At 33.5% G+C, this 21,851-nt stretch overlaps 1 protein-coding gene across 1 annotated transcript in view; it reads right to left on the reverse strand.

The window, feature by feature from the left end:
• PDE3B (phosphodiesterase 3B) overlaps positions 1-21,851 on the reverse strand; it is a 154,494-nt gene that overhangs the window by 11,553 nt on the left and 121,090 nt on the right. Inside the window, exons 6-12 of the mRNA XM_033120694.1 lie at positions 16,771-16,981; positions 16,121-16,197; positions 11,419-11,570; positions 10,506-10,643; positions 9,407-9,518; positions 7,289-7,402; positions 4,522-4,721 (exon numbers count right to left, since the gene is read on the reverse strand). Of these exons, the coding sequence (XP_032976585.1) occupies positions 4,522-4,721; positions 7,289-7,402; positions 9,407-9,518; positions 10,506-10,643; positions 11,419-11,570; positions 16,121-16,197; positions 16,771-16,981 (1,004 nt within the window). The remainder of the gene's footprint in view (positions 1-4,521; positions 4,722-7,288; positions 7,403-9,406; positions 9,519-10,505; positions 10,644-11,418; positions 11,571-16,120; positions 16,198-16,770; positions 16,982-21,851) is intronic.

Raw genomic sequence — 21,851 nt, forward strand, 5'->3', positions numbered from 1 at the left:
CACAAAATTAATTATTATTTTTTTATTTTTGCTTTACTGGTAAGTTCCATGGGGTCAGAATTTTTCTTTTTTTGTGTGTGTGGCCTATTTTTGTTCAATAATAATGTCTGGAATAGTGCTTCTCCCATAGTATTCACCCAGTATTTGTTGAATGAACAAATAAGTAAATGAAATTCCCATAGAATTTTGAAGATTTTTATTCCAGTATCATCTAGCATCCATTCATTTGCTAAAATATGATGTCAATTGGTTTTTTGTTCTTTCATAAGTGTGTTTTCATCCTCTCAGGAATTATTTTTAAAAAACATCTCTGCTCTGAAATTTTACCATGGCGAACTATGTGGAAATTTTGGGGTTTATTTCCCCCTATTCTGGAACTTTCTGGAATTTGGTGAACTTCCTCAACCCACAGACTTCTGGAACTTCGCCATGGTCCTCTATGCCCTCTTTTTTTCTTTACCTATACTTTCCATCTCTTTAGTCTGTACTCTAGGACAGTTATCTGACTTTTACTTCCAATGCTTGTGGTGAATTCTTTAAATTTCTGCAGTAATATGTTTAGTTTCTAAGAGCTCTGATTCTCTGATGTTTTCTTTTTCATAGTTTCCTATTCTTATGGGTATGTTTTTCAAATTCTCTCTGAGAACTTTTTAAAAAATCCAGTGCTTTTCTAGTCCCTAAATTATGTTGTCGTTCCCCCCACCCCCCACCATACTCCTGTATTCAGTTATTCTGTTCATCTTAGCCTTTTCTTTCCAAGCTACTGGTTAATGTCAATGTCTGGTGATCCTTGGTTATCTGCTGATATAAAAAAAAAAAATGAATTCTACATTGCAGATATGACTTTCTTTTGCTCTTGTGTACGTTTTATTGCTGAGTATCTCCTTTAATTGGGAAGGATGAGGAGGAACTCTGTAAATGTGGACAGGGCTTGTTACCTAGCAGGTTTTGCTTGAGAATTACCAGACCCGGTGCCAGCTGTTCAATTTCCAGAATGAGAAGGATTTACTCTGGAATACTAATATCCACACTAGTAATTCTTTCCTGGCAGTTTCCTTTAATATCTAAGAGATGAGTTTTCTGTCTGGAGATAAATGCAGGGTTGCAGTAGCTTTGCTTAAAGGTGTATAGTATGTGTGGGTGTGGGGGGGACTCCATGAGCACACGCTCAAGCGTGTGTGTGTGCGCGTGTGTGCACATGTGCAGAACAGGCAGGGGTAAAGGCCATGGCAGTCTCTCTAGACAGGATTCCACTTAGGCTGTAGCCCCCTGCTAGTACTATACTTTATCTTTCAATATTCATCGATCTATTTTTTCATTTTCCAGAAATAGTATCAAATTCTTTACTGGTGATAATACCCTCCCAACTATTCTTCTCTGTTGTAATGAGCTTCAGCCCTTACTGTCGTTTTAATCAGGAGGAAGAGGAGGCAGGCAAATGCATGTTGTTTAGTTACCATCTAGAGCCTTATTTTGGGGAACAAAATACATTTATGACTTGCAGATTTACAAATCTCAACTTAAAATGTTATTTCCTTTTACCCCATATCTCATCAAAATACTCTATAATCTCTAGTATCTCAAGTACTAATCTCCATTTTTCAGCCAACTTTTCATTTGGAATTAGCTGAGATCTCAGATACTGACATCCCTTCAGGATAAACCTGACTAAATGTTTCACCTTCTTTCATGGCAAGGATTCAAAATAAGCCTCTCGTGTCTCCCCTGCATACTTTCTTTACCATGAGACTGAAAGGGGATGTTGGATCCAGTTGGTGGTATGATATACTACTGTATCTTTATAATACATTGGAGCAATGTCTTTCACTAATTATGGCCTGATTAGACCCATCGAGCTTCCTAAGATTACAGAACTTACTTTATTACCTAATAAGCTGTTTCAGCCTCAGGCTTTCACAAAAGAGTCCTTATCTCACAGGTGCTAGCTGAGGAAGTTCTCATGAATTTCATTACTTTGGGAAAAACAGTACATTTCAGACAAGCTATCAGTCCTGCAGAGCAAAGAAATCAGGCATCCTTCAACATTCAACAAATATTTACTGAATGTCTTTCACATGCTATTAGGTACTAGTCTAGGTGTTTGGGAATAAAAGAGACAAAAATCCCTGCCCTCATGGAAACTTACATTCCCCTGAAGAGAGATATAAATAAATCAACAAAATGCGTAGTATGCTAAATGATCATTGCTATGGAAAAAGTACAGCAGGGAAGGAACATAGTGAGTACCAGGAAGGGGCCTCTGAAATTTCAGGTGGAAGGATGTGACAAAGTGAGCTATATAGACATCTAGGGAAAGAGCACTCTGGGCAAGGAGGACAGAAAGTGCAAAGGCACTCAGACAGGGAGTGCCTAGGATGTAGAAAAAAATAGCAAGGAGGCCTATGAGGCTAAACCTCAGGGAATCAGACAAAAGAGACTTAGTGGGGGCTCAGTCATGTAGGGCCTTCTGAGCCATTGTAATGACTTTTACTAGGACTTTTCCTAGTGGTATGCCACGGGACAGTTCAGAACAGAAAATGATACATTCAAATAGGGTCCCTCTGGCTGCTATGTGTTGAGTACAGACGGAAGGGGAGTGGGAATTAAGCAAGGAGACAAGGTAAAAGGCTTTCCTTTTTCAATAGTTGAACTCTAATCAATTTCCATTCCAGAGCTTCCCATCTATTGGCAATCCTTAACAATGACAAGTTAGAAATAAAATACGATTATTGATATTATATCCAGGCTTCATGTTGAATTTTGGTAAGAGTTTTGAGTATATCCCTATAAATTATTTCATGTATCAGTGTTTTAAAATTCTCCGCATGTGAGAGAGGTAACCTAGAACTCACTCATTTTTAATATCCTTGAAGGAAAAGTAATAAACAAGTCTGACTCACCAACACTCAAAGCTAATAAAAGCCAGAATAAAAGAGTATGGAACAGAACAGTAAACAATTTCTGTCTACATGATTATCTGATTCAGGAGCCTCTCAAATACGTATCTTATCTCCTTTCCATATGTTATCTCCTTTTACCCTTAATATTAGGTACATATTTTGAAGTTCAGAAAGATAGGGTGATTTGCCTAAGGTCACATAACTCTTAAGTGGATAACCAGAAATCAAACTCGGGTCTCTTGATCCCAAGACCAGTGGTTTTCCACTGTGCCACTACTGCCCAAGTCTGACTCCCCACAGGGCTAAAGGATTTTCGAGGATTATGAAGTGTTAGGCTTGAGAGGATGGGCATTGATTCTTGCAGAATTGTACTGCAAATGAGGAAATATGTGCTCTTTAGTGGGTAATTTGTCCCAAAGCAATTCTTACAACAAATACTAATATCTAGGTTAAAAGCCATTAAAAAGCTACCTCTGGGAATCATGAGCTATTAACAGATAAAGTCTCATAGAGAAAATGAATCACACAGCACTTTAACCTTCTCCCCCATCGCACCCCTGAATCCTACTCTTGTTCTGGCTAGAGAATCTATACCCTATATTTTAAAGTGAGAATGTGTGAAAGAGATACAAGTGAGAAAAGGAACACAGAATGGCTACAGAAGATGAAAGAATCAGAACTGAGGTTTAAATATAGCGTGAAAAGTGAAAAAGATGAATTCAGCAGTCATTGACTACTTAATCACTGTAAGGCACACAGTTAGAAATACAAAGATGGATGTTTCAGGAATCACCAGCCTAAATAAATACCCACACCCACACTAAATTCTACTTAAAACTAAGTACTTGGTTCCAAGTCCTAATGTTTAAAGCTATTAACAATTACAGTTGCCATTTGTTGGGAACTCCTACCTCTTATACAAATTGTGACTACAAAGAAAATTGCACTTTATCAGCTGTACTGCGTGCAAAAATAATGTGGTACTAGATGAAGTTTTACATACACTAATATATTCAGAATTAAGATATTTAGAGCCTATATTATAGTGTCTTAGAGGAAAAAGAAGTTAACAAAAATAATAGTTCTCCATCATTATAGCTTTTAGGCATACAAAGGACCTCGCCAGAAGGAAGAGTAAATCTTTCATCAAGTCAGAGACTTATCAATTTGATCAACGGCAAAACTATTGACAGCAAGAACTCCAGAATTTCATAAAACAGTGAGTCACTCTTTCATAAACATTTATTTAAGAACTCCAGAATTTCATAAAACAGTGAGTCACTCTTTCATGAACATTTTATTTGTTGAAGAACTCCAGAAATTCATAAAACAGTGAGTCACTCTTTCATGAACATTTTATTTGTTGAAGAACTCCCGAATTTCATAAAAACAGTGAATCTCTCTTTCATGAACACTTTATTTGTTTTCCAGTGCAAGAAGGTGATTTTCCCCCCTAATTCTTTAGCCTATATCATATCAATGCCACATGTTAATATCCAATTAATTAGTATAGATGGAATGGCCACGTGATTCAACTGAGTAATGATTTACAAAAGGACATACAGCATGGTTGTAAAATTTCTGAATCACTTTTTAAATTTTCTGAAGAAGTCTTTCCTACCTGAGGGGCATTTGTAGCCACTAGAAATGCATTTGTCCGCCCTGGGTGATCGTAATCATGCATGGCAGCTGCCACGTACAAAGCCATCAATTCCAGCGCGGGAATGTTTGAAGACAGGCAGCCATAGCTTTCGTCTGGAATTGAGCAGCTCTTTGAAGAAATGTAAGCCATTTGCCCAGGGTTAATTCTACCATCAGAATCTGAGGAATAAGCAAAATAAACCAGCATTACACTTCAGTTCTTCCTAATGAGGCTAAGGAGGGGAATCCCCATAGGTAATACGACTATTTATCTTATTTGTTTACTTACCTAAGAAACAGACTCTTTATAAACATGGACTTAAAACAACGTATTAGCCATCCTAACAAGTGTAAGTTGACATGTCATTGTGGTTTGAGTTGCAGGTCCTTGATTAGTGATGCCCAGTGTCATTTCATGTATCTGTTGGTCATTTAGATGTCTTCTTTGGAAAAATGTCTTTAGTTCCTCTGCCCATTTTTTTTTAACCAGGTTGATTTTTTTTGTTTGTTATCGAGTTGTATGAGTTCTTTATATATTTTAGATATTAACCCCTCATCCGATACATGGTTTACAAATACTTTCTCCCATTCTGCAGGTTGCTTTCTCATTTTTTAAATTGATTCCTGGATTTATAGAAGCTTTTTAGTTTGGTGTTGCTAGTGCTTTTCGTGTCATAATCATTTCCATTCTCCAGTGCAATCAGAATAAGGCAGCACCTCCCATAGTCCTAGTAGTCTTTATTTTCAACATAATTTTCCATTTCAACAGCTACTTGGTCTCCCAAAGCCTTGTCTTTTACAGACCCTTGATTCCATACCACCATATATGAGGATTTATAACAGTGCTAGTAAGACCTCTAAAGGAAGTGAGGAGCATGACAGAGATTCCTACATATCGCATTAGGGAATACTTAAATCATTGTGAACAGGCTGGTGGTAGAAAACTGCTGTTAGGGGCACTACCAAAGATAGCTCAAGAAAAAATGAGGAACATATTGGAAAGGACGGGAAAGGAGATCATTGCTATACAGTAGCAGAGAGCTTATCCAATTTGTGTGCTGCAGTTAATGTGGAACACAAAGCTTGCAAACAGTGGACTTAGATATTTAGCTAAGGAGATTTTCAAGCAAAGTACTGAAGACATAGCCTAGATTCTTACTGTTTATAGTAAAATGTGAGAGGAGAGAGAGATCTAGGGAGAACTGTTAAGCAAAAATAACCAGGACTTAATAATTTGGGAAATTCTCAACCTGCCTGGCTGCAAAAGACACTAAAAGTAAGAGATGCATTGTCAGTAAGGTGTACTCTGTCTGGACAGAAAGCCAAGGCTATAGCTAGGCCACTTTTTGGAAGGATGAAAAGGTATGCATCACAGAGAGTCTTGATATTCTGCTGCTGTCTTTGAAGAAGTGACTGTGAGCCATGGAATGCAGGTGGCTTCTAGAAGCTGGAGGAGGCTAGAAAACGGATTCTCATTAGGGACTCTGGGAAGAAAACAATCCTGCTGACACCTTGATTTTAGCCCAGCTTGACTTATTTCAGACTTCTGACCTCCAGAATTGTATGATAATAAATTTGTACTGTTTTAAGCCACTAAGTCTGATAATTTGTTATAGCAGCAATAAGGAAACTAATATAGATTTTGGTACCTCAAAGTTGGGTATTGCTGTAACAAATATCTAAAAATGTGGAAGTAGCTTTGGAATTGGGCAATGTGCACAGGCTTGAATTTTGAAGAGCATGATAGACACCAATAAAAGATATTAATCAATATATTCAAGTTCACTAAACACCAAGCAAGATAAATACAAAGAAAACCACCTGAGTACCTCATAGTCAAAATGATAAACACTAATGGCAAAGAGAAAAGGGACATAGTTTTAAGAAATAAGACTTATGGCCAATTTGTCAACATAATCTACAGAAGTCAGAAGATGATGGAATTTATCTTCAAATGTACTGAAATATGAGAATATTCTGAGACAAAATAAATACATCTACAAACAAAAAAACTAAAGAAAATGATCCGATGGAAGCACAGAACTACTAGGAAAGAATAAATATGGATGGCAGACAAACGTGAACATAGGGCAAATCCATCAAACCCAATGACAGTGCTTTCCATTCTTTGATAGTTGAGTCTGACACTTACACTGATTAGTTTGGTGGTATGTCTCAGGCATTTGTAACCGAGCAAATTCTGTCTATGTGTCTATACTACTGGAGTATTGCTCCCCTCTTTTGTAAGCTAGAATATGAGAACCATGAATGTTATAATTCAGTATATTTGTATAAATAATTATGATTAGGAGCAGAACTAACTTCCTTGGGAGTAAAATTTGAAAGTTTTTATATAATTTTAATACTTAGGTGAGGCTTTTAAATATGTCCTTTCATTGGGAATGTTACATGTTTTAAATTTACGTGACACACCTAAAACAAAAAAAAACAAGAATTGAAAGAATAAAGCAAAGAAATGATTATCATACTATTAAAGATACTGGTTACCTCATGGGCGGAACATAGAAAAGAGACACGGTAGATCCAGCAGTCTTGGATCTTAACTTAGCTCTTAAGATAGATAGGTTTCCTAATTTGCATGTATTTATGTATCAAAACTTGACATAGTCCTTTGTATGTACCAAAGGTTACTGAATGAAAAATTTAAAAGAAGAGCAGTAATAAAATGAAATAGGTTGATTTATTACTCCTGTAAATTAAAAGAAAAGATTTGTAGAAAGAAGTACCTGTTTCATTTCCTGTTCCATGATCACTGTGGATCTGCTGTAAGCCAGGAATTGGCCGTGTTGTCAGATACCAAACTGCATGTAGGACATCTGTGGCATGTATACGATTGTGATCTAAAGTCACCAAAATATTTTATAAAAATGATCATTCTGTTAACATGGGACATTTAAAAAAACTATAATAATTTTCTAATCATCCTCATATATTAAATATATGGCTTAGAATAATTTCCCATAATTATATTTTTGTTTCATCTTATTTTTTAAGCCTTCTTGATGTGTTAAAAAGTTCTTTTAAAAACTTACACTTATATGAAAACATAGTAAAGGGGTCAAAGAAAAGGCAGGGAAAGCAGAGCTAACTGGAAGGCATTGGAATATTTACTTAAAACTGTAGCTACTAAAAATATTTTGTAAATAGTGTCTGGATTATGGAGATTCACTTTTGCACACAAAACAGTTTTTGCACCCAGGCACACAGAATAGTTACAAATTCTGTATACTTGAACTTCCTCCCACCCCCAGCAAAAAAGGAAGAAAAAGATAAGGAATATTTATTTCTCAGGCCTGCTGTACGGATTAAATGTTATTGATATATGAACAGTATCTGACACATAGCACATAATCAATAAAACACTAGTTTACTGAAATACCACTATGTGAAAAGGCAAGACCTATACTGAAACCCCGCTTTGCTATTTCTAGTTTTACAATCTTAGGGAAAATCGTTCTGAGTTTTTACTTCTCACCAGTGAATGGCAGGTAATACAACCTTTCCAACAATGATTAAATGAGATAACCTTTGTGAATCTAATGATTATAGTGATAGTTGATACTCACTAAAAGTTCAACACTTCAACAGATATTAATGAGTACTTACCATGTAAACTTAGAAGATGATACAATACTAAGTATTAAGGCTATAGCTATGACATAATGTCAATCCACTAGGAGCTTAGTTATTAATACAATCACCACCTATTATTGACCATTTACTATTTATTTCCCACCTATTCTGATAGGTGCTTTACATGGATTATCTTCTGTCCCTTCCTATGGCAGGGCTGTCCAAACTGCGGCCCGCGGGCCAACTGCGGCCCACGATCCATTTTTTATTGGCCCACAGCAAATTCCAAAAATATATTTAGTTTACTTAAATAAACCAGGTGAGGCAAAACGTACTTCACCTCGAGTGAGTGGCCCGGCTGTTTGTGTATTTTACCGCACATGGCCCTTGGGGAAAAAGGTTGGAAAAAGTTTGGACACCCCTGACCTATGGGGTAAGTACTATTGTTATTCCCATTTACAAATTCAGAAACTAAACTTTAGAAAAGTTATATACAGAGACTCTTTTCTTAACCAATATATCCTAATTGGAGCTGACAATAAATAATATGCTCCTCACCACTTTCTATCCATTCCCCTTCCCTTGAAGTCCATCTTCAAGTAGCACTTTAGCCATTATAAAATTTAGCTACTTTTTAAAATGCATAATTTATGTGGAAATTTTAATACATCATTATCATCATTAATGAGTTATGACATATCATTGATTTCCCCAAAATATGTCCATATGAAGGGAAATTGCAGAATGTATTGACACATAAAGACAACTATCTTTTTCTAATATGAAATTCAAATGATATTTTAACACAAAAAATCAAATAGCCATTAAAAATGATTCCATAAATTGGGACACTATTAAAAACAGAAATGCTATGGATAAATTTTAAACATTTTAAAGTCAAGGATTTTCTGAAACTCTTGACTTAATATTACAAAACATTTTAAAAGATAAGGCACTCAGATAAATACTAACATAGAAAGATGTATATCATGTAATAAGTGAAAAAGCAGATTATAAATAGATATCAATATTATGATTTACTTTACAGAAAATAAATATGTATAAGAAAAAAGTTTAGAAGAATATATACCAAGATGTTAATAGTAGTTAATTCTAGGTAGTAGGAAACATATTTTCTTTTTAAATACCTATTTAAAACTTTTCCAAACATGTACTTTAGAAGTGCTTGGAGGATTATCGGAAGAAAAAAATAATAGAGGACTTCAAAACCAGTATTATTTGAACTTAAATAATAAGATGTTAATACTTACAAGGAATGTCTCGATAGCCATTTTCTAATGCACGAAAATAGTTCATGAATTGTAGAGTGGGAATTTTAAATATTTCCAATAAACCAGTGTCTTGAAATAAGGCATACATAACCTAAATGTCAATTAAAATAAAGTTCACTTTAAAAATCAGAATTTCTATTTGTAGTTGAGTATATGTTTTTGTCATTTACATTTAGGATATTAACCATTTATATGTCGTTAAGTTAATAATTTATTTAAAACTTCTCTAAAATGAATTCTTTCCAAAACATGAAAAAGGAAGACATCACCCTAAAGCCCTTGAAAACCAAAAAAAAAAAAAAGATTAGCATGTCACGTGTCACGTCCCAGTGAAAAATTTTTAAATTTTCCATTCTTCTCTTTATCTTTTTATTCACAATTTATTGAAAGGCATATGAATTCTACTCTATTCTAGTCCTAGGTGTTAAAAGAAGTCAGAACAAATATATTTACCAAGTTTTTGTCCCTAAAGACCTCAATTAGACGAATGTATACTCTCAACATAATTTATCCTTATATTCATCTATTTCAATAAATAAGATACTTTGGAGTTAATGGGAGTGGTATTTTGGGAAAGTTAATCTGATGCTGTTGTGTGAACCCATCAGGGAGAGCTTGAGTCTAGGTGGTAAAAATGCAAGTATTTTTCCATGATTGTAGTAATAAATGAACCATTTGGCCTTGAGTAAAGTATAGGGACGGCAGATGAAAAAAAACAAAGCATAAGTTTCAGTGGTGAAAACTAGATCACCTTTCATGTACTTTTCAACCTCAAGATTCAATATAAACTATTCAGCACAATTCAATCCCATTGTTATGGGCAAATAAACTACTTTTTATTTATGTATAATATGTAATTATATGTAATACATATATAATTGTGTATGTGTGTGTAGGTATATGGGTGGTTGTTTCTCTTAAACTTTTCTACTGAAAATCTCATTTGTGAAAAAAATAATTAAATGAAAAATGTTGAATTTCTGCCTAAATCAATATTATACACTTTTAGATTTTGCTTTTTATAAAGATTCAAAACAGTTCATTCATAATAAAAAAGTAGTGGAGATTTGAAACAAACCTGACTAAGGATCCTTCCTGACTTCTCGCCCATCTTTTCTACAAGTTCAAAAATTTGAAAATTCCAGTTGTTCATCTTTTCTATTAACGAGTCATAATCTTCTATTAACATCAGGTCCAGTGATGATTCCTGTTCACTCTGTAGACATAGGGGAAAAATCCAAACCGACTTAACCTTCCCTTTTATAAATATTGTTAAATCGTTATCTAAATGAGAACACTTAAAAATGGAACATTAAAAATGGTCAGTATTGTTTTCTACAAAGATTTTTCTCAAATATAATCTTTTCTTCCTATTTCTTCTCTTTATAGAATACTATCTTAATACAAATATAAACATGTCTACCAGGCATTAGAAGACTTCTTAATCTTTACTATTATAAATAAAAATATATTTGCAAAACACTATACAAATCTAAAAGCCATCATTTTAGAAGTTACAGGTATCAAGGATAAATAAAAACAAATTCATACCCTTATTTTGGCATTTATTACTAGCCTAACTTTCCAGGAGAAATGGATCAGTTTTTCCCTAAAGAGCTTAAATGTTGAACTTTAAATTGCTATTTTAAGTAAGTAGATTTTTTTCATTGTCTTTTAAAGACTATACACATGTCCGTCCAACTTTAACATATATAATGAAGAAAATATCAGCATAAAAAGGAATATATCTACTATTAAACTAAATAAAATGTTCATTTTAAAATGAATGCACTTTGTTGTTCCAGGATAATGAGTTTAGAAGTAATTATTTTTTATTAAAGGTTTTCTTTAACGTGGTTTAGTGACTTTCCCAGTAACAAAAAATTTTTTAATATTATATTCAAAACCTTGTTTTGGTTACAAAAAATGAAATTAAGCACTAACTAATGCATTTCACCATAACATAATCATATTGCAAGTTGATTTTTTACGTTTGATTGCTGTTCATTCTGTGCCTCTTCTGTTAGGTGATTATCACCTTCCAAAAATAATTTTCTGCAATCTGTGATCTCTGTTTTCACTTCTTGTTGAGCTTCTACATGGCCGAGTGATTCTTTTGAGAAAATGGTGGTGTCTTCATCACCTTTCAAAAAAAATATATAGTAATAAGAAGAATAAAACTTACCTTATATAGATAGTTTTATAAGAAAAATTATTTGCAAAAATATTCAGATGAAGTGAACCATGCTGGCATTCAATCTAAATTAATGACACTGAAAAATTAATTATACCATTAAGTTGTATCTTGTTGGACTATTTATATTTAGCCCAGGTACCTTGTGCTCAGCAATATAGATATTTCACCTGATATATCTACTCATGGATGAAAGAGATGGGTGGATATCCTTTATAAAAGTGAGAAACATAAAAAGTCCTTATTGATAGGAACTTTTGAAACCATTTTGATGTAAACAATTTCCAACATCTGCAATTGTTTGAGTTTTGGATACGAAAACTCTCAACTCACAATTATGAATGAATGAGATGAAGGCGTATCTAAAATTTCAAACACAGTATCATGAACCGTGAGTTATTTCTCTATGTGATTAATAATATTTTCCCCAAATCACATGGAAAAGGGAAGCTGCATTGGTGGCTAAACAGTATTCATTCACATGTAAAATACTCATATTCATTCTCCTTGAAATATCCTGAACAGGAAACTTTCCCCAAACCCATCAACAGTAGAATAAATTAGTGTACTCATACAATTGAACATTATAGAGCAAAGAGAAAGAATTACAGTCACGTGCAGCAATATGTGTGATTCTTAAAAATATAATATTGAATAAGAACAAGTTTCATTCTCTAATTCTCATTATGAAAAGTGCAAAAACATTAAAACTGATACATATGAGTAATGAAAGATGAGATGAACCTTATCTTTGGGGGATAAACCTGAAGAGGAATTGAGGGGAAATTCTGACATGCTGGTAATATTTTGTTCATTGATTTGGGTGCTGATTGCACAGATATGTTAAGTGAGTACTCACTGGAGCTGAGTTTTGGAAGAAATAGGTTTAAATCCTGATTTTTATACTTAACAATAACACCTGTCTTACTGGACGTTATATATAATAGGTGACCAATAAATGTGAGTCAAATCTGAACCTCACACACTGAATATACTAAAAAATTATAAATTGATGATCAGAAAGTATTTTCTTTTTAGAAAATATTTTTTCCAAACGAAAGACATTGAAGAAATGAAATTTAGAATATTTACCTATTCTTAGGAAGTTGAGGCAGTAACTACAATAATATTCTAAAATAGCCATCAATCTAAAAATTGTTGACATTTGAGGTATATTGTATGATTTACTTTTTAATGATCTAAAGTCCTAATAACTATATCTTACAGATAATAATAAAAACAATTGAAATAAAGATAGCAATTTCTTCTCAAAGCTGTCCACAACACTATCTCTTGTCCTACATGCACTCTTTTGAAATGTATTCTTCCCAAACCCTTGGAGTCTGTTCTGATGATCAGAAATGTGGCAGACGTGATCGTTTGTTCTGGGTGGAGTCATTAACTGAACTGGCAGTTTCCACTTCCTCCTCTCTTAGACTCCAACCAACATGTTGGAAGAAGCCCGTAAGGAGGTCATGGTTAGATGGACTGATCAATAGCCAACAGACACAGGAGTAATCCATCTTGGAAATTCAGCCCAATCAATCCTTCAAGTGACTGTCACTCTTGCTAATACCTGACAATCACATTGAGAGCCCTCAAGTGAAAATCTCCCAGCGGAAGCCAGCCAATCCAAAGAACTCTGAGAATTAATAAATTGTTATTTTTTATAAGCTCTATTCAATATAGTTACATACCATTAAATTCACCCATTGTCAAGTGTACGTGCAACCATTATGACTCGGTACGTGCAACCGAGTTTTAGAACATTCTCATCACCCCCAAAAAGTACCCTCATGCTATTCCAGTTTGAGTGTAGGGGTATCTTATGGTAGTATTACTTTGCATTTATCTAATGACTAATGACATCTTTTCATGTGTTTCATACCCATTTGTTTATATCCTTTACCAAGTGACCTTTAACAAAATATTTAAAATCTTTTGCCCAATTTTTAATTGTTTTTATTCGTATTGAGTTGTAAGCATTCTTTGTGTATCATGGATATAAGACCTTTATCAGATATATAATTTGCAAATATTTTCTCCCAATCTATGGTTTGTCTTTTCATTTTCTTATTGATGTCTTTTGAAGTGCAAAAGGTTTTAATTTTGCTGAAGCCCAATTTGTCATTTTTTTTCTTTTCATGGATTGTGCTTTTGGTGTTGTATCTAGGAATGCTTTACCCAGGGTCACAAAGATGCTGTCCTATATTCTACAAGGTTCATGTTTTAACTCTTACATTTAGATCTATGACGTACTTTGAGTTACTTTTTGTATAGATGGTGAGGTAAGGGTCCAAATTCTTTTTTTGGCAAATGGATATCCAATTGTCCTGGCCCTATTTGTTGAAAAAACTCTTTTCTCTTTGAATTGTCTTGGCTTCTATGTCAAAAATCAATTAATCATAAATGCAAGAATTTATTTTTGGACTCCCACTTCTGTTCCACTGGTCTGCAGGCCCATCTCTGTGCCCATACTACATACACTGTCTTAATTACAGTGGCTTTATAAACGTTTTGAAATCAAGTAGTATTAGTCCTCCAGATTTGTTCTTTTTCCAAATTGATTTGGCTACTGTAGGTCTTTGTATTTCCATATAAATTTTAAGATAAACTTGTCAATTTCTACCAAAAAGAGCCTGCTACAATTGGATATGGATTGCATTGAATTTATTGATCAATTTGGGAGAATAGCCCTAGTGACAATATTGAGATAGTGAATTTTCAATTCTAGTACTATGAATTGCCTTTCAATTTATTTAGTTTTTCTCAACAATGTTTTAGAGTTTTCAGCTTATAAATCTCCCACTTTTGTTCTATTTTATTCTTTTTGATACTATTGTGAATGGAAATATTTAATTTCAATTTATGATTCACTGCTAGTATACAGCAATACAACTGATTTTGTACATTGATCTTGACTTTGCTAAACTTGTTTATTGTTTCGAGTTGTGTGTGTGTGTTTGCGTGTGTATTTGTGATTTTGTATGTAAAAGATCATATGATCTATGAATAGGGACAGTTTTATTCCTTTATTTCCATTCAAGATGCCTTTAATTCTTTTCTTTTCTAGTTTTCCTGGCTAGAAACTCCAGTACAATGTTGACTAGATGTGCTAAAAGCAAAAATCGTATTCTTCAGGAAAGCATCAGTCTTTCCCCATTAAGAATAACCTTAGGGGTGTGTTTTTCAAAGATGCCCTTTATCAAGTTGAAGAACATCCTTGCCATTACCAGTTTGTTTGTTCTTATCATGTTGGAATTTTGTCAAATGCTTTTTCTGCATCTATTGAGATTATCATGTGATTTTCCCCCCTTTATTAATGTGGTGGATTATACTGATTGATTTTCAAATGTTAAACTACCCTTGCATTCCTGGGATAAATACCACATGGTCATGGTGTCTGTTTTATATGTTGCTGGACTCAGTTTGCCAGTGTTTTACTAAGGATTTTTGTGTCTATACATATAAGAGATATTGGTCTGAGGTTTCTTCTTTTGCCTTTGGTTATGGCATCTGGGTAAGAATGAGTTCTATTTCTTGAAAGGGTTTTTAAAGGATCGGTCTTCTACTTCGTCTTTATTTTTTTAAAACAACTCTTTAAATTGTAAAAACCAAGAATTATTAAAATGAACATTTTAAAAGAATGAATTTTATGGTATGTGAAGGAATTTATAGGCGCCTATAATCCCTGAAAGGGCCTATCTATTTCTGGCTTACCTTTATATTCCTAGGCTACAGTGCAGCAGAGTTTACCAAGTTATCCTATCCATACCATGGTAAGCCTTCAACTCCAATCTTTGTCTCCCTAGTCCCATGAAGCTACTAAAAGGACTACACATTATATCAGTCACTGGCCCCTCTGGCAAAATAGCCTTTTAAGTAGCCCCAAGTTCCAGGCTCACTTTCTGGGACATCTAGACCTTCTACTGGTATTTCTGGGGAGCATGTTAGTTCTTCAATGGCTTTAAGCAGACTTTTTTTTTTTTTTTTTTTTTTTTTTTGTCTAGCTTTCTAGCTACCTTCAGGGGGCAGTTGGTGTGATTTAACTAGCTAGCTATTATTGGAAGCTTGAGTCGATTGTTTAAAGTTATAAAACAACTATAATTTTATCACCATCAATTTTTCTTGTTTAAGCATATAAAATATTTCAGAATGATAAAATTTAAAACTCTTCTCTGCGCCATAAAAAAATTATGCAAACCTTTTGGACTTAGATTGCACACTATAAATTTTAACATTAATATACTTAATTTCACTATGAGCCTGAGCCATAACCTACTACTATATTCATTTGTACAGAACATTTTTACACTTCAAAATATTTTCACTATTATTTATAATTTGATTCTAATGATCCTCTGAAGTAGATAAAAACACTATAACCTTCATTTTAAAGATGGATAAACTGAAGTTAAACTCATTCATTTATTCATCTTAAAAAATAACATTAAGAAATTCTTCTTAAAGTGAAACATATATGACTTTTGCAATCTCACCCGATTTTCCACTATGGCAGTCTGTACCAGACTCTGATTCAGACGTTGAAACATCTTTCTGTATTTGATGCCCGCAGCTTATAGGATAAAGCAGATAAATATATATAAACATATGTATATAAAATAATTAAGGCACATTTTCTTATTTAGATACAATTAGAAAATCTGTTTAATTTTCAACCAAGATCCCAAATGAAACACATCCTGATATTCCAATATCTGTATAAATTTAATAGGTTTATTCTAGAAAGCATCTCTTGGTCCCTGAAGAAAATAACCTTTGAAAGTCAACAAGATTGAAAGTCAATACTTATTGACTAGCAAAGTAGAAATGAGAATGAACACCATATGAACTGGGTATTTTAAATAAGCACTAAAGTAGTAAGTACATACTAAAATCTCATACATTTACTGATATGATGGATAGAATACCACTATTATTTCACTTTAGACAGAGATCATTTAATTTGAAACTGAATGATAGCACTGAAATGAGAAAAATTTTACTTAGAATAAAAACTATTAGAAAAGTAAAGGAGCTATAGTTGTAATTTATCATCTAGTTATATAATATAGAACTAGAAAATTTGGAATGCTTTATTTAAATAACCTATATTGTAAAAAATGAAATAAACATTTGGAAAACTTACCTGTTACATAAATTACTATCAGAATTTCTAAGGTGCTGATAAAAATCTGGTGAATTGGGTGCGTTGCCCAGAGATCTGTGTAAAATAACACTTGGCTTAGTAAGAAAATCAGCAGTATCAGGAAATTCTATAGGTGATCGATTAGTTAGAGAGCCAGCAGACACTGGTCCATGGCTGGGAGAATTCACAGGACTCAGGCTGGGTAAAGCACCTTGAAAAATTAAGACAGGAAAGAGATAAATAAATATGTATGTACGTGTATGTTATTTATTGTCTATGTTTGTGTACTTATAAAGAGCATTTTCCTTCTTTAAAGAAAGCAAATTATTTCCAGTTAAATGATAAAACAGATTTCTAGGTGGAGCAATCCGCAAGACATTCTTGGAATTTACACAGAGTATAGACCATATTTGTCATCTTCAGTGACTGGAAAAAACACCCTGTAGCAGGATGGCACATTATAGGTAAATATTAAGAGTACAACTAAAATGTACATACCATGTGACACAAATTTTCCTAATTCATATTTATCTTTATCTTTCACATTTTGTGTCCCCACCAGCTTGATTATCCAATGAACAAATCATCTTTACCAAATTTTATTGAATATTTAATACAAAATTGATTTTCTTGAAGAATCAAAGTTCTTAATAGCATTAAGCACCCTAAGCAAATGATAAAACTGTATGTTAACACAACAACATACCCTTTAAAAAAAAATCTAAGTCTTCCCAGCTTATTCATTCGTCCAACAAATATTTGAGAGTCAACTGTATGTTGGAAAATGTGCTGGGTTTCACAAAGAAGAAAAAGATACCATCTCTGTAATTCAACAAAGCTAGAGTCTAGTGGAGAATACAAACAAGTGCTAAGTGCTAAAATAAGGAAAAACCAGAGTGCTTCAGAAATACATCTTTAATCCTATTGATTTATTCAAGAAACCTCTGCTGAGTGCCATGAACTAAGACAGTAGGTATTTCTAGAGACAGGCAGGCAGATTTTAAAAACTTTATCCGGAAACAAATATCCAATTAAAGTATGAATCAGGAAAGCAAGTAACAGTTATTAATGACCTATGATTTTTTTTTTTTTTTTTTTTTTTTTTTTTTTTTTTTTGCACAGTAGTAAACACTTAAGAGACATGTGTGGTGGTGAATTTTATGTGTCAACTTGGCTAGGCTATGGTGCCCAGCTGTTTGATGAAACACTAGATGTTGCTGTGAAGGTATTTTTCAGATGTAATTAACGTTTAAATCAGCAGACTGAGTAAAGCAGATTGGGTTGGCCTCATCCAATTAGTTGAAGGCCTTAAGAGAAAAGACTGAGGTCCTCAAAGAGGAAGGAATTTTGCCTCCAGATTGCTTTCAGACTTAAGACTGCAACATCAACTCCTGCTAGAATTAACAGGCTGGCAGCCTGCTCAGAAAATTTCAGACCTGCCAGCCCTCCTATCTTGCGAGCCAATGTCTTAAAGTAAATCCATTTCCCTACCCTCTTTGTTTCTGTATGTTCTCTCTCTCTCTCTCTCTCTCTCTCTCTCTCTCTCTCTCTCTCTCTCTCTCTCTCTCTCTCTCTCTCTCTCTCCCTCTCCCTCCCTCTCCTCCACCCACCCCAACAGCCCATTAGTTCTGTTTCTTTGGAGAACCTTGACCCATGCAATGTGTTATTTAATGTTCACAATAACCCTGTAAGTTAAATCACATTTTCACTTTACGTGTGAAGAGGAAAACTACCAAGAAAACCCCAGGAAACTTGATTTAGTTAACACAGTTAAACACTGGGAGCTCATACTCTTCTCAGGGCTGCCTCTGCTGTCCTATCAGATTAATTTGCTTAGAGGCTCCTATAAATTTTATATAATGTTAGGGCTGGATGGGATTTTATAAATAATCTGATCAAACAGTTTAATATTTCAGAAGAAAAAACTGAGCACTAGACAGGGGAAGTGTGCGTGTCAAAGTCATAATGGTGAGTTACTAATTGGAGACAAAAGTTCCAATTTTCAGTGCGCTTTTTGCTAATTATACCAGTGGGCATCAAATCCTTACAAACAGGTTTCTCTGAGAAGACTAAAGGGTAAATAATCTTAAGAGTAGAAATTTGACATAACATAGAAAAGCTTCAAGGAGAGGACAAAATGGTAGAGAAAAACTTAGCAAGCCTTAAGAAAGACTTTACAATATAGATCCATCATTTTTATTTTAAATCTTTACTATGAAATAATGCACGTGCGTAAAAGTTACAACAGGAATGCTTATCTCTCAAGCTATGACATAAAACATGGCTAGAGATCAGAAACCCCTATACTCTAACTCTCCTTCCCCTCTCATTAAAGGAAATCATTATTTTGACTTCTAGTATTATTTTTCTTGCCTTTCTTTATATTTATGGCACACACACACACACATACATACATATATATATATATATATATATATATACACACACACATCTCATAACAATTTAGTGTTGCCTATTTTTTGAACTTTATGAATTGAATCAGACAGTATATAAGTCTTCCATGTCTTGCTTACTTTACTCAACTTTTAAAAATGATATTGCCCTGCAGTTGTGTGACTATAGTTCACTCATTTTCAATGTCTTATAAAAGCGCATGTATGAATAGAGCACAATTTTATTTCTCTATTGAAGTACTGAACTCCCAAATTGTCTTCCAAAGTGACTGCAGCATTTTACTTTTCCATCAGCAATGTGTGAGTCTTCCCACTTTTGAACATTTTTATCAACACTTATTATTGTCTGTCTTTATAATTAATTGTAGACAAGATGGGTGTGAAGACATAGTTCACTGTGGTTTTGATTTCCATTTTCCTAATGATTTATGATGCTCAGCATCTTTTCGTGCAGTTATAGGCCATTCGTGTATCTTCTTTGGAGAAACATCTATTCAGATCTTCTGCCCATTTTTTAATGAAGTCATTTGTCCTTTTAGTATTGAGTTATAAAACATCTTTCTATATTCTGGATACAAGTCCATTGTCAATATATGATTTGCAAATATTTTCTCCCATCCTGTGAATTCTTTTCACTTTCTTTAGGTGTCTGGTGAAGCACAAATGTTTTTAATTTTAATGAATTCCAATTATCAAGTTTTTTCATTCATGGACTGTGCTTTTGGTGTCATATCTAAGAACGCTTTACTCAAAACCCAAAGTCACCAAGATTTTCTCCTATGTTTCCTTCTATAAGTTTTATAGTTCAACTCCTACCTTTGAGTCTATGATGTATTTTGAGTTAATTTTTGACTATGATGATAGGTGGGATTCCAAATTTATTCTTTTTCATGTGTTTAACACCATTTGATAAAAACACTATTCCTTCCCCATGGAATTATCTTGGTACCCTTGCTGAAAATCAATTGACCATGTAAGGATTTTTTTCTGAATTCTCAGTTCTATTCCATTGAGTTGGAATATCCTTATGCTAGCACCACACTATCTTGATTATTACAGCTTGGTAGTAAGTTTTAAAATTTGGAAGTGTGAGTCCTCCAATTTTTTCTTCTTTTTTATTAAGGATTATTTAACTATTCTGCATTCCTTGAATTTCTACATAAATCTAGAATCAGCTTGTCAATTTCTGCAGCGAAGCCAGCTCAGATTTTGATAAAAGTTGTACTGAATCTAGAACAATTAGGGGAGTATTGCCATCTTATCAATATTAAGTCTTCTGATCCACAAACATGGGGTACTTTTCCATTTAGTAAGATCTTTTTTTCAACAATGTTTTATAGTTTTCAGTGTATAGGTTTTGTACTATTTTGTTAAATTTATTACAAAGTATTATATTTTTGATGCTATAAATGGGATCGTTTTCTTAATTTGTTTTTCATTGTTTACTGCAAGTATGTAGAAATACAATTAATTTTTGCATACAGATCTTGTATGCTGTCACACTAATGAACTTGTTATTGGTTGTAATAGGTATTAATGAATTTCTTAGGATTTTATAAATACACGATCATGTCACCTGCAATAACTTTTTCCTTTTATTTCTTTTTACCTAACTGTCTTGGCTAGAATCTCCAATCCAATATTGAGTAGAAGTGGCAATTATTTTATAATTATTAAAATTATTTTATAATTTCTAGTTCTTACATTCTTTTTGGTAAGACACCGCTATGTATCATACTCTTCTTAAATACTTTAGGTATGGTTTCCTCTAGTTTTTAAACATATGTATAGTAGGAGATTTAAGGTCATTGCTAAATCCAAAATCCAATTTTCCCCACAGGGAAATTTTTTTGTTGGCTGTTTTTCCAAAGAAAAAAATTTTTTTCTTTGCATGTTTTATAATTTTTTGTTGAAAACTGCACATTGTGGTATCAGACTGCTTTGAAATCTGCTCTATCTGAAACTAATATATCTATTCCTGCTTTCTTTTGATTAGCGTTAGCATGATATATTTTTCTCTATCCATTTCCTTTTAATCTGTATGTTTCTGTATATTTAAAGTGGGTTTCTTGTAGACAACATATCGGTAGGTGATGTTTTTTTGATCCACTCTAACAATCTCTGCCTTTTCATTGGTTCCTCTAGACCACTGATATTCAAAGTGATTATTGACATAGTTGGATTAATACCTTCCACATCTACTACTGTTTTCTGTTTGTTGTCCTAGTTCTTTGTTCCTATTCTTTCCCACTCCTCTTTTGCCTTTTGTGGTTTTAATTGAGCATTTTATATATGATTCCTCTTTCTCTCATTTTTTTAGATATCAGTTGTACTACTTTTTCCACTTTTTTTAGTGGTTGCCCTAGAGTTTGCAATATACACTTACAACTAACTCAAGTCCACTTTCAAATAACACTATACCACATGGGTAGTGTTAGTACCTTATAATAACAAAATAATGCTAATTTCTCCATTCTTGTATCATTGATGTTAGTCATTTTACTTATGTATTAGCATACATAAGCATATATATACCTAAAACACATACAGCAAATACATTTTGCCCTCATTCTGCACAAACTGAACAAGGCCAGGCCTTTGTTATCAGATCAAATGAAAACAAGAAAAATAAAAGTTTTTATTTTACTTTCACTTATGTTCTTCAGT

Source organism: Rhinolophus ferrumequinum, chromosome 11, assembly GCF_004115265.2.
Source record: "Rhinolophus ferrumequinum isolate MPI-CBG mRhiFer1 chromosome 11, mRhiFer1_v1.p, whole genome shotgun sequence".
Classification (NCBI taxonomy): domain Eukaryota; kingdom Metazoa; phylum Chordata; class Mammalia; order Chiroptera; family Rhinolophidae; genus Rhinolophus; species Rhinolophus ferrumequinum.